Raw genomic sequence first — 13,091 nt, 5'->3', positions numbered from 1 at the left:
TAGCATTGTTATGAATGTGTGGATACTTAATGCCTGCTTCTGGGGCCAGAAAATGCTATCTTTAATCTCTCTCTTTTTTTCCTGATGAAGACTCACCAAATATTTACTACATAGGCACACCTTGTTTACTTGCACTTTGCTTTATTGCACTCCACAGATACTGCTGTTCTGACAAACTGAAGGCTTGTGCCAAGTCTTTCAGTGCCATTTTTCTGAACGCCTTTGCTCACGTCATGTCTCTGAATTATCTCATGTGTTTGAGATAATTCCCAAAATATTTCAAGCATTTTCATTATTGTATGTGCTATGGTGACCTGTGGTCAGTGACCTTTTGTGTTACTACTACGACTAGATGAAAGCTAGGATGATGGTTAGCATTTTTTAGCAATATGGTATTTTTTGGTTGTTTTCTTTTGTGTGTGTGCAGTATTTTTATTTGTTTACTTTTGGCTGCCCTGGGTCTTCATTGCTATGCTTGGGCTCTCTCTAGTTGTGGTGCTCAGACTTATTGTGGTAGCTTCTCTTATTGCAGAGCACTGGTCTAGGGTGCGTGGGCTCAGTAGTTCTGATGCACAGGCGTAGTGGCCCTTAGGCATGTGTAATCTTCCCAGACCAGGGACTGAACCTGTGTCTCCTGCTTTGGCATGTGGATTCCTTACAACTGGACCACAAGGAATGTCCCAAGTATTTTTTAATTAAGGCATGTACATTGTGTTTTGAGACACAATGCTATTACATACTTAATAAAATACAGTGTAATATAAACAAAATTTTTATAGACGCTGTGAAACCAAAAAACTTGTGTGGTTTGATTTATTGTAATATTTGTTTTGTTGGGACCTGATCCCAAAGAATCTCCAAGGAATCTCCTGTATGAGAAAATTGGTATTCTAGCAAATAGGCAAGTAATAGTTTAGTTTAATAATTTCATAGTTAATAAGAGGAAAACCTTGCTGTTGTCTCACACCCCTCTACTGATTATGATATAGAAAGTTTAATAATACATTTATAAAAGAATAATGAGCCTTCTCTAAATACTCTTTTATATTAGTCATTTCAGTTCTTAAAACTGATTTTCATGCTAAAGTTGTTAACATCTGTAGCATGACATCTATATGTTTCCTGTGTATATTCAAGGGATTAGACTTTAGGATACAAATCATTCATTCATTAGTATGTTAAAACATCAGGACAATGGTGTATCCCTGCTTACAACTGTCAGGAAGAAACCAGAGGACACAGGGAAGATTCTGGGGCTTGTTTTCCCAGGGCTGTGGCATTCTGTGCACATCGACGACCTCCGGAGGTCCACAGTCATGGTTTCAGACATAACTAAACTGCAGGATGTGGCCATCAGCCAGCTGTTCAAACCAGAAGATCCCGCTAAGGGTGAGTCTACAGAAAAGGTCCTCGGGGAGGTAGGATGGTGGGAGCGGAAGCCAGGAGGTGTGCACTCTGCTACAAGGACAGGTGCTTAGGCTACTGTCCCGCAGTCCGACACCTGCCCCCTGGCAAGAGCTCGGGACACATTTGCTGAACTGAGTATTGATGAATCCAGGGCACTGTCTGCTGTTTTCAAGGCCAGGAGAAGACAATATTTCCACAAGGTCTTTGCAGGTACCTGTGGAACATGTCAGATTCTATTTACCCTGGCTTCCGAATCAGCCATCTGAGCCCAGGATGGAAGCTTGGGTTGCCACTGGTGGACCACGTCCAGTGGGCGATCGGAGGCTGATCTGTGTGACTGAAGGTCTCTCCTTTGGAGCCCCTTCCTGAGGCTGGTGCCAGGGAAACCCGGATAGATCCCCAGCATACAACGCACACGATGTTGCCAGTGTTCCCCACCACCACTTCTGCCTCTGAACAGTAGCTCCATTGTTTTACTTCTTTGCAGTGGAGGTAGGACGCCGAGCCCAAGAAGATGATGAGGAGGTGATGGAAACTGAGGCAGTCACATCACAGCAAGTGGCGGAGGTAAAAATGGAGACAGTAAGTCCTGAGATGAACGCCAGCCCAGCCTCCGGACCAGAACATGATATAAATTCTCACTCTTTCTAGCCCTCTAAGCCCTCAGGCTGTGGGCTCCACTTCCTTAGATTTACACCCAGGGGTCGGAGGAGTGGACTCAGCTGGCCAGGGCTCAGCCCAGCACTCCTCTCCCTGCCTCTGTGAGTGCAGGTGGATCACCAGCAGCAGATCTGACCTTGGCTTTTCCTGGTGTCCCCTGGACAGTTTTGCTCTGTTGCTTGACCACTGATAAGGTCTCCAGGCACATAGGATTGTCTTGTAGTGGATTTTTTTTTTGGCCACACAACATGGGTTGCAGGGTCTTATTAATAGTTCCCTGACCAGGGATTGAACCCAGGCCCACGGCAATGAAAGTGCAAAGTCCTAGTTACTGGACCTCCAGGGAATTCCTTCACAGTGGTTCTCAGGGGAACTTGACAAGGGCATGTGGTGGGAACTTGGGCAGGAGGAAAACTGTGCCCCTGCACCCAGTGCCTGGACCTCATCTCTGCCATCACCTGGCTTTTCTTGACATGTAAGTAGCAGAAATGGAAGGCTTGATTGTCTGTCGACAGATGCAGATCCTGGACACCACCAGGCTGCTGAAAAGCTGTATTCAGGGTGCCGTGGGCATGCTCAGAGACCAGAATGAGGACTGTCAGCGCAGCGTTCAGAGGGTGTCCATCCTTCTCAGCCTCTTAGACGAAAACAGTGAGTACAGAGGTGTGGGAGCTCCTCTTGTCCACACCCCAACCAAGCTCCTCCATCAGTCCCTGAGTCATTCCCCGCTGTAGCTCTCCATTACTCCCAGAAGCAGCTGGCTCTCTGGCAATCTATATGTGTGCCTCTGGGTTTCTGTAGACTCGGCCTGGCCGAAGGAGACGGGCTTCCCTTCCTGCTGGGATGGGTCCGGGATGCCGGGCCCACTGCTCGATGCCCAGGGATGTGCTGAATGCACGTCTGCTCTGCTTTTCCACAGCCACTTTCTTGCTGGTCGCTAAGATGCGCCTCTACGTCCTTTTAATGAAGCAGGAAGAAAACGCTATCTGCAATGTGAAGGACTGGGTGGTGAGGGAGGCCTCCAATCAGGACGCTTTACAGGAGGCCGGCACGTTCAGGTACTGCCAGGAAAGGAAGCCCCGGAGGCGGGGAGGGGCTGGGCGCAGGGCTCTCCAAGCTGAGGGGCTGCTTCCTTCCAAACCTCTGAGAAATTTAGAGCCATCGACTTTTTTTCCCTGAAGAGCACAAGATAATCTGGGTGGTAAGTTGTATGGGGTTTGCTTGACTCTATTCTGTACTTTCGTGTGTTTTAAATTTTTTCATAGCAAAAAAACAAAAACAAGAACATCTGTTCTTATCAGATGTAAACTTTTACCACCATGTGCATCACCATAGGCATGGTTGCCCTTTTAGGTTGGTAAATTAAAGAGGTGTTAGATATGTAGGGAAGAACTTTTTTTCCTAGACCTCCTGCATGAAGTTATTTGATAACCACGAAAATAAGACCCAAAGTATTCACTTATTGTCCATGGTCCTTTTTCTACAAACCTTGATGCTGTGCTCAAGACTAGCCCATGCCAACCTGTATGGTTGAGGGAGAGGGTATTGCTCTGCATCCCACGGCGGGCAGTGGAAGATGCTGCCCATCCCATCTGCAAGGTCATCTAAGACCTGGGACTTCACCAATCTGGCCCTCAGTTTCTTTGACTCCAGGAAAACACTTAACTCATCCAGAGGCTTGGATTCAGCCGGGATGTATCTCCACACTGTTGGCAAGAAGGACATGTGGGAACATCTAGGTTGAATTGACCATGTGAGCTTACTGATGCTGGTTTTGTAACTGTAGGGCTTTTCTGCTTCTGTTTTTCTCTAGTTATTTTTCATTTCTTTCCCTGTTGTAACTTCTGAAGGATCAGGTTTGGACCTGGAATTATTTTTGTTTCTCTTGGTTCCTCTGTATGGATTTTAGATAAATGCTTCTTAAAAATCTGTATTTTCTATGTACCCTTGACACCACCCCTTCACTTACTGAACTTCCTACATTTGCTGGGCTTCCCAGGTAGCACTAGTGGTAAAGAACATGCCTGCCAATGCAGGAGACGTAACAGATGTAGGTTCGATCCCTGGGTCAGGAAGATCCCCTGGAGGAGGGCATGGCAATCCACTCCAGTATTCTTGTCTGGAGGATCCCATGGACAGAGGAGTCTATAGGGTCACAAAAAGTCATACACAACTGAAGTGACTTAGATAAAGACATGCTTTCTTATTTAATGTAATGTGAAATGAGTTTACTTTGGTTTCTTTATTATATTCTATTCACAACTGATTTTCTTCAAATGACATACTTTTCAAGTGAATTTGGTCATTCTTTGGTTTATTTATAGAGCATAGATACTTGTTCTGGAAAACAAGTGTGTAACAAAATAAAACAATACTACTTGGCCTTTTCAATGAACTAATTCCTATCTATTAGAGATAAAATTAAGGACCTTTCAAGTTCTACCTCTAATCTTCATTTCAGTTCAGTTCATTCATTTAGTCATGTCCGACTCTTTGTGACCCCATGTACTGCAGCACGCCTGTCCATCACCAACTCCCGAAGTCCACCCAAACCTATGTCCATTGAGTCAGTGATGCCATCCAACCATCTCATCCTCTGTCATCCCCTTCTCCTCCTGCCCTCAATCTTTCCCAGCATCAGGGTCTTTTCAAATGAGTCAGCTTGTCACATCAGGTGGCCAAAGTATTGGAGTTTCAGCTTCAACATCAGTCCTTCCAATGAATATTCAGGAATGATTTCCTTTAGGATGGACTGATTGGATCTCCTTGCAGTCCAAGGGACTCTCAAGAGTCTTTTCCAACACCACAGTTCAAAAGCATCAATTCTTTGGCGCTCAGCTTTCTCTATAGTCCAACTCTCACATCCATACATGACCACTGGAAAAACCATAGCCTTGACTAGACGGACCTTTGTTGGCAAAGTAATGTCTCTGCTTTTGAATATGCTGTCTAGGTTGGTCATAACTTTCCTTCCAAGGAGTAAGCATCTTTTAATTTCATGGCTGCAATCACCATCTGCAGTGATTTTGGAGCCCAGAAAAATAAAGTCAGCCATTGTTTCCACTGTTTCCCCATCCATCTGCCATGAAGTGATGGGACCAGATGCCATAATTTTCATTTTCTGAATGTTGAGCTTTAAGCCAACTTTTTCACTCTCCTCTTTTACTTTCATCAAGAGGCTTTTTCGTTCCTCTTCACTTTCTGCCATAAGGGTGGTGTCATCTGCATATCTGAGGTTATTGATATTTCTCCCAGCAATCTTGATTCCAGCTTGTGCTTCCTCCAGCCCAGCGTTTCTCATGATGTACTCTGCATGTAAGTTAAATAAGCAGGGTGACAATATACAGCCCTGACGTACTCCTTTACCTATTTGGAACCAGCCTGTTTTTCCATGTCCAGTTCTAACTGTTGCTTCCTGACCTGCCTGTAATCTTAGTTTGATTTAATCTCTTCTAGTACTTAAAAATGATGTAAAAAACATGAAAAACACAGCTGTAGTGTGGGAATAGTAGAGCAGATATTTTGTTACAGCCATGAAGGCACAAAATCTGAAAAGGATTTGGGCATCCCAGTATGGTCTGTGGTCCTTCTAACCTGAGCGGACTTGTCTCTCCCACTCACAGGCAGACCCTCTGGAAGCGGGTCCAGGGCGCTGTGACTCCCCTCCTGGCAAGCGTGATCTCCTGCGTGGACAGAGACGGCAACCTTGACCTGCTGGTCAACCCACACTGTCCGTCTTGGGCGAGAGAACTTTGGATGTTTATTTTCAATGACGTTAAACTTCTGAACATTCCTCTTGTGACGATTGATACAAGGTGAATAGAAGACTTTCTTTTCTTGGGAAGGGAAATAAACCCATAACATAGCAGCAAACTTAATAGGTTCTCCCAGATGTTCGATGAAATATTAGTCTGGATTTTAGAATCACATTGAAGTTGGCCCTTTTTGTAGCCTCAAGGGCATGACAACAGTAACAAAGTGTTGACACAATTCTGAAAAATTCTTGCTTCGTTCTTGACATTCTTCATTTCCTTGTGCTCAGAGCACCCTTTGCAGTTAAAATGGTCCACTTTCACCTCATCTGCAGGGGAAGCTGCATGTAAGGAAGCATTTATGTTGTTTTTCCTATTCCTCCTGCCTATGACTGACGGGAACCGCAGAGCCTGTCCCTAGGCCTGATCTTATGTAACTCAAGTTCAGCTGGCCTACCAAAACCTTGCTTGGCTTTTAGGTGGCTCTGATTCTCTGTACAGGTATAGGGCAAGAGTGGGTTCAGACATCACCAGACTGGTTCTGTCCACAATTTCAACCAGCTTTCCAACTGTGGTTTGTTTTTGTTTTGTCTGTAAAACCCAGTGATGATATAAGATCATCCTTCAGTTCTTTTATAGTATAAAAATGAGCTGTTCCGTAGACCAGGAGGCTGTCTTTGCAGCCCACTATGCCTCCTAGTACTTGAAAATGAAGAGGAATTGGCATCAGAAGTAGATCTCATGTTGCATCTTGAGTGCCATCTCAGTAACCACTTAATTCTTAGCCCTTGTTTGGCCTGTTGCAGGTCTAAAGGAGAGATGTCTTACATTGTGGTGCAGAACTACATAAACCTTCCAGAGAAGGCATCCAATAGTGTCCCATTTAGCTGGAGAATCAAGGACTATCTGGAGGAGTTGTGGGTCCATACTCAGTACATCACAGGAAATGCAGGTGAGCCCAGCAATGGTGGGAGGGTATGTGTTCTGCAGGAGGAGACCCTGATACCCTGTCATAGGTCATCTCCATTTGAGTCCCCTGGACGATGAGGGCACCAGGATGTCTCTGGCTGAGCCCCTCTCAGCAAGCGCCAGTGACCAGAGTAGTACCTTTGCCCAGACTGAGCCATCATTGTCCTCCCTTGCCAAGTCATCTGGCCACAGGCATTCCAGGAAAACCCCAATGGTCACACACCACTTTTGGGAATGTCATCTCTCATACAGGAAGTAGTATTTTCAAAGTTTATGTATAGCTTTTTTTTTTTAAATTATAGTGATCGTTTCATAAGATAGGCAGACATCAGATCACTGAAAGTAACATGATACATCAACTATAGTTCAATCTTTAAATAAAAGCCAGATGTCTTTTAAAAAATAGATGTCAAAATACTTGAAGATGAACTTAGATTTCTCGATAAGCTTTCTGTCACTCTTTCTGGACAAACTCAAATCAATCTCTCTCTTGAGGAGAGAGTATTTCTCTTTTTCATACCCTATCAAAAACTGACCCTACTCTTCTGTGATAGCACATGACTTGGGGGCCAGCACCCCATCCGCTAGAAGGCAGGTCTTTTTGGTTTGAGCAGCATTTGACCCAACTCCCTGCAGGCAGCCCGCTTGTTCCTGGTTCGCTTTGGTCCTAGGTTCCCGAAGCACTTTACAACTTGTGGAAATATTGGTCTATCCCAGATTGTATTCTCTTTAGGGCTAGCTAGGCTTTTCTGGGGGCTTCCCAGGTGGCGCTAGTGGTAAAGATCCCACCTGTCAATGTAGGAGACATAAGAGAAATTGATTCGATCCCTGAGTTGGAAAGACCCCCTGGAGGAGGGCATGGCAACCTACTCCAGTATTCTTGCCTGGAGAATCCCATGGACAGAGGAGCCTTGCAGGCTACAGTCCACAGGGACACAAAGGTCAGACATGACTGAAGTGACTTCTTAGCACACATGCAGGCTTTTATGACCAGAATAGAGCATTCCTTCTGACTTTGTTACTGTTACTTCACTGGGAAAATATCTGAAGTGTCCAGAAATGAACCTAAAAAGGCGTTTGGTGGGTAAGGGGAGTCACGGTCACCATCTTCACCCCAGGGGATCTCTCTCCCTCCCCCCCCACCTCCCCCTGCCCCTCCCCGCAGGACTGGCAAAGAAGTTACTAGAACTCTTTCAGAAGACCCCACTGGGCAGTTTTCTTGCTCAGCTCACAGTGGACCAGCGGCAGGAGCTTCTTCAGTGTTACCTGAAAGATTTCCTTCTCTTGACCATGAGAGTGTCCACTTGGGAGCAGTTAGACGTAAGTACTGACTCGAGGTCAGGGCAAGGCTGGCATAAGTGGACAAAATACCGACATGGAGCTTGCTCCACTGCCGGAGCTGCAGTGTCTGTGGAACAGAATGTGGCCCAAGAGGAGAGTGGTGTGAGAAAATGCCACTCACACCTTCAGAACCCTCGAGGCTGGACACTTACCCCACCTCTCAGCACCCCTAAAGCATGGAGATTTAGTAACAGGAAGAAGACCTCCAGTTTCCTGTGATGCTTTCTTTTAAAATGTTTAGTTTTTCTTGAAGAAAACTAGGTAAATATTTAACTGACCACAGCAAGTTAATAATAAGAGTAACTGAAATTTCAATGGAAATATTGAAGATTTCAAACTTCAGTACATAAAAAAGGAAACTGGCAGATTTGAGAAGGTACAACCAGCATGATTAAGGGTTAATAAAGTGTTCATAGGAATCAATAAGAACATCCTCTAATCTTTAAAAACGAATAAAAGTTATAAGTTGACTATTAACAGAATAATTATACAGATGTCCAGGAAACAGAGGAAAATTCTCAGCCTCACTAGTAAATCAACAGGCGTGAACAACTTTCGGCTACCATCATTTTTGTCTATGTGGCAAAACTGGTTTTTTAAAAATGGCCAGAAGTTCCTCCATTGCCAAAGGTGGTGTGAACAGCATGGTGGTTCTGTAAACCGTTTGGGTGAATGGAGAACTTCTGAACAAAATCTGAACTGGTGATTTGATCTTGAGAACATTATCAGAGATGTAGACAAATATTTTATTCATAGGAATGTTCTTTTCAGTTCTATTTCTAAAAATGGAAAATTAGACACAATTTACTTGTCAAAGCGTAAGGAATGGACCAGTTAAAGTACAGCCATTTGATTGTTATTGCGCAGCCATTAAAAACAATGTTCTTCAGGTGTGCTTGTGATAGAGCAATGCTTGTGAAGTGGAAAAAGATCAGGAATACATTGTGATGCTAATTTGGGGGCCACTGGGAGAAGAGGTATGGATCTAGAAATGTCTAGAAGGGATAACACCAAACAGTAAATGTGAGATACTAGTAGTGTGCATGGTTTTTAATTTTCTTTTTTGTCATTTTTGAATGGTTCTCACTTTCCGCAAGCAAAATGTAGCTTTTTAAAAAAATACTTTACAAATAATATAATAAAAGCTTGTTTTTCATCCCAGGTTCTGCAGATGGCTCTATGGTCCTGCATCAATCAGCTGAATGCAGGAATGCCAGAGAAAGAGGTCTCCTTACCATTAGTGCACCTCGCCTACCACCGTTTCAGAAACCGGCTACAGAACTTCTCCAGGATCTTGACCATCCACCCTCCAATTCTACTAAGCCTTACAAAAGTCACAGAGAACCACAACTGGGCTAGACGTGAGATGGTATGGCCCCTCTTAGGGATCTTTCATGCCTGTAGCTTGGCCTCCTCAAGCGAGTGTGGAGGGAGGGGTGCTCCCACCCCTACCCTGGGAAGGGGAAGCTTATGGGCCTTGTTCCAACTGGGAGACATCTTCACCAGCACACACGTTAGTGTGGCTTCTCAGTTAGAATACATCTAACTCATGCCTCCTAGATCCCAAGACAATGAAAGAGGAAGCTCCAAGCCTGGAACACAAGGAAAACACCCAGGACCTCCGAATTAAGGCTTAGAGCAGCCCAATGGGGGTCGGGGGACAGACTGCTCAGTCATGGGCCTGTTCTCTGCTCCCCAGAGTCTGGATGTGTTGGCAGCAGTGGCCTGTGCTGAAATGCTGACGGAAAACCTCCTGAAGCCCAGTCCCCAAGCTTGGTTACAGACTGTGAAGAATCTTTCCATGCCACTGGAGCTCCTCTGCTCAGAAGGGTACATGCAGGACTGTGGGATGATGACCAGAACCCTCATCAGAGATATCAGGTGAGACCCAGGAGCCCCAGGCACATCAGAGAGAGAGGGCAGATGTTCCTACTGCTGGAAGTGGGCCTTTCCTCATTCATTCTATAACATCTGTGGAAGCCTACTTAAATGCCAGGCATCACAATGATCCTAGAAAAACAGGAGAGAACTGAGCATTCAGGGAGTGCACAGAGTGCTGGGGGTGATGCAGAGGTGAGCGGATTATTATGATCCTGCAGAAGGAGCAGCTGCAGAGGATCCCAGCAGGGTGACAGAGAAAGGGCATGCACTTGGGGTAGACTTTCCAGAGGACAAGTCCTGGGCTGGCCTTTAAGGGCGAGGTGGGAGTCACCATGGGCAGAGGCATAGAACTTGAGTTGTCTGAGCTGGGAGTCTGTGGGGAGGAGAAAGACAGAAGTGGGTAGAGGTCAGGGAGAACATCACAAAGGGCTTCTACCTAATTCACTTACCTTCTCACCTGCTCCTTTTTTTCCCCTTTCGTTTTTATTTTTTAAATTATGAAAGTATGATAACACATTTACAGGAAATTTGGAAGATACAGAACAAAGTTACATATAGTTCCACCATATATTACAATTATTTCTTAAATAGATTAATTAAGATTTTTAGTTGTATTTTCAATATCAAACTCTCAAAAATTAATAGAATGAATATACAGAAAAGTAAACAAACACAGTAGATCTGAAAAGCACCATGAACCAATTCAACGTAATAAAGTTTTTGTAATTTTCACACAACAGTAGGAAAGAAATTCTGTTCAAGTTCCCATAGACTGTAAACTAAGAGACATTAGAACATATCCAAGGTATGAAAGCTTCACGGTCTAAAGGTATTGAAACATGAAAACGGTAAACACCTTTTACTATTGTGATTATATAACTATTATTTATTCACTTAATACCATTGTTATGATTTGTCAACAGAAAATAATAGAGTTCTATATCAGTAAAACTACCATTTAATAGAAAAACCTGTAATACTTTTTAAAATCCAGAGGCATATCAGAATTATCTTGGAATTTTTTGAAAAATACAAATGCCCATGTTTTGCTTTTTTCTCCAGAGTTCCAGATGTGTTTCTAATGATTATCCATGTTTAAAAACAATTGGACTATATGATGATTTGTTACTTTTCTCTAGTTTGTTTCACTTTTTCTATTTCATATTCAGTGCTCCCGTTTCATTTAGTTTATATTTTCTAATTTCTGTCTCTTGTTTATTGTTCTTTCTTAAGCCTTGATCTAGCATAGTAAAAAAACTTTTGTACATACACAGATACGTATATGTAACTATAAATATAGTATGTATAATTAAAATGTATTTTAGAGACATGAATTTTTGCTCAGCAAAAAACTTTATGACATTTTGATTCCACTTGTTTGACTTAATATGAATAGAATGCTAGATTTCTAATATTTATTCACCATAACATTAATATACTTCCATGTATTTTGGCATCTAATATTCTTGCTTAAAGACTAGAAAGTTTATTATCTTAGTGAGTTAAATTTTTTTGGATGAAGTTTGAAACTTCTAATCCAGTTCTGAGAATATAAAGAAATACCATATTGTAAAAAAAAAGGGCAAGAAATCAACATGTGATACAGTATTATTAAGTATAGATTTTGTTCAAATTTCTCAAAATTTTAGGTTAGTGTCCATTATTTGTTTTCATGTCTTATTTAAGATTCCACATTGTATTCAGTTGCTTCAGCTGCGTACAACAAATTCTGAGAAATTCTCTTTTCACTCTTATTATGTTACAGATATTTTCTAATTTTCCTTGTTATGGCTTCTTATATACATCTACCATTTAAAAGTGGGCATTTAATTTCCAAATACATGGGGGTTTTTAAGTATCCTGGATATTAATTTCTCACTTTGATTTTTCTCATTTAAATCTTTTCTTCTCTGCCATCACCCTCTGTGTTTTCAGTCTTCTGGCTTTACCGAGGCTTTCAGTGGCTAAGTCAAAGATTTCTGTTGATAAATGTCACATTACAGTGAAAATACGTGGGTTATTTTCAAAATTTTTTGATATTGATTTCTAACATAATTCCACAGTGATAAGAGAACAGTCTCTCTATGATTTCTCTATAATACTTTAAGATCTGCTCCTTTTCTTAACTATTCAACTCCTGTGCCTTGAAACTACCTCCCTGCACCTCTGCCTTCTGTCTCAGGTGCTTTTTGTCAGAGCTGAGTGAGGGAACCCCTCTCTTGACAGAACCCACTGGAATCGCATTTTCTCCATCTCACTCTTCGTGGAGCACGTGCTGCTGGAGACGGAGAGTCAAATTCCTGAGCTGCGTGAGCTGGTGACTGACTATGTCTTCTTGCTGAATAAAGTAAGCACAAAGGTTCTGCCTTGCAGGCAGAGGTCTGCCTCTTTGTAAGAGGAAGCACAATTGAAGCATGACCTAACCTCTGTCAGTGAGGTGGTATATTCCCTTTCTGCTCTGACAGTTTTATCTGAATGTAGTAAGGAAAGTGATTTCATCACATAAGCTGCTCTATTTGTGGCATTTAATGGTTTAATTTTTACCCTCTCCTGAGTGGTAAGTCAAGGTATGTCATTTAGGGTTTCTTGCAGGAAAAGGAACTATCAATGCAGCAAATCTGCTTGGGAGGACTGAAGGGTGGGCTCCAACCAGGCCTCCAGCGGCCCTAGAAAGACCAGCAGCCTGGCCCACAGCGGGAGCAGCTTGCCACTGCCATGATCAGGAAGACGGGGGTGTAAGAGAATGCCGCTGGACTTGCGGAATTCTCAACACAGTGCTGTTGGTGGGACCAAGGGCACAGGAAGGCCCATGTCTTTGCCCCTTGACACCCTTTATTAAGTTGGTGCCACACAGGATAATACCCTGCAGAAAAAGTGACCGTCCTTTCAGCATCAGTGGCCTCTCAGGGGAAACAGCCTCTGCCCACTGGGAACCTCACACAAGCACTGCCAGCAGCTTTGCTGTGCAGCCTTTGAAATGTCCTGTTTTAACTAGCATACTTCATGTTCTCAAGATCTGTCCACATTGTAGCAGGTGTCAGAATTGCCTTCCTCTTTAAAGCTGAGGAAGATTCCACTGTA

At 43.3% G+C, this 13,091-nt stretch overlaps 1 protein-coding gene across 4 annotated transcripts in view; it reads left to right on the top strand.

Moving 5' to 3' along the window:
• Nucleotides 1-13,091, top strand: part of RNF213 (ring finger protein 213) — a 122,416-nt gene that overhangs the window by 79,624 nt on the left and 29,701 nt on the right. For 3 of the 4 annotated variants that reach the window (XM_069541970.1, XM_069541972.1, XM_069541974.1), the window contains 10 exons: nucleotides 1,270-1,389; nucleotides 1,895-1,989; nucleotides 2,583-2,718; nucleotides 2,987-3,125; nucleotides 5,691-5,882; nucleotides 6,626-6,771; nucleotides 7,954-8,108; nucleotides 9,292-9,498; nucleotides 9,829-10,010; nucleotides 12,237-12,357. In XM_069541970.1, the coding sequence (XP_069398071.1) occupies nucleotides 1,270-1,389; nucleotides 1,895-1,989; nucleotides 2,583-2,718; nucleotides 2,987-3,125; nucleotides 5,691-5,882; nucleotides 6,626-6,771; nucleotides 7,954-8,108; nucleotides 9,292-9,498; nucleotides 9,829-10,010; nucleotides 12,237-12,357 (1,493 nt within the window). The remainder of the gene's footprint in view (nucleotides 1-1,269; nucleotides 1,390-1,894; nucleotides 1,990-2,582; nucleotides 2,719-2,986; nucleotides 3,126-5,690; nucleotides 5,883-6,625; nucleotides 6,772-7,953; nucleotides 8,109-9,291; nucleotides 9,499-9,828; nucleotides 10,011-12,236; nucleotides 12,358-13,091) is intronic. The other variant, XM_069541971.1, reaches the window with a different exon arrangement.

Source organism: Ovis canadensis, chromosome 11 (genome assembly GCF_042477335.2).
Source record: "Ovis canadensis isolate MfBH-ARS-UI-01 breed Bighorn chromosome 11, ARS-UI_OviCan_v2, whole genome shotgun sequence".
NCBI classification, from domain to species: Eukaryota; Metazoa; Chordata; class Mammalia; order Artiodactyla; family Bovidae; genus Ovis; species Ovis canadensis.
This window is presented reverse-complemented; position numbering and strand designations above follow the sequence as displayed.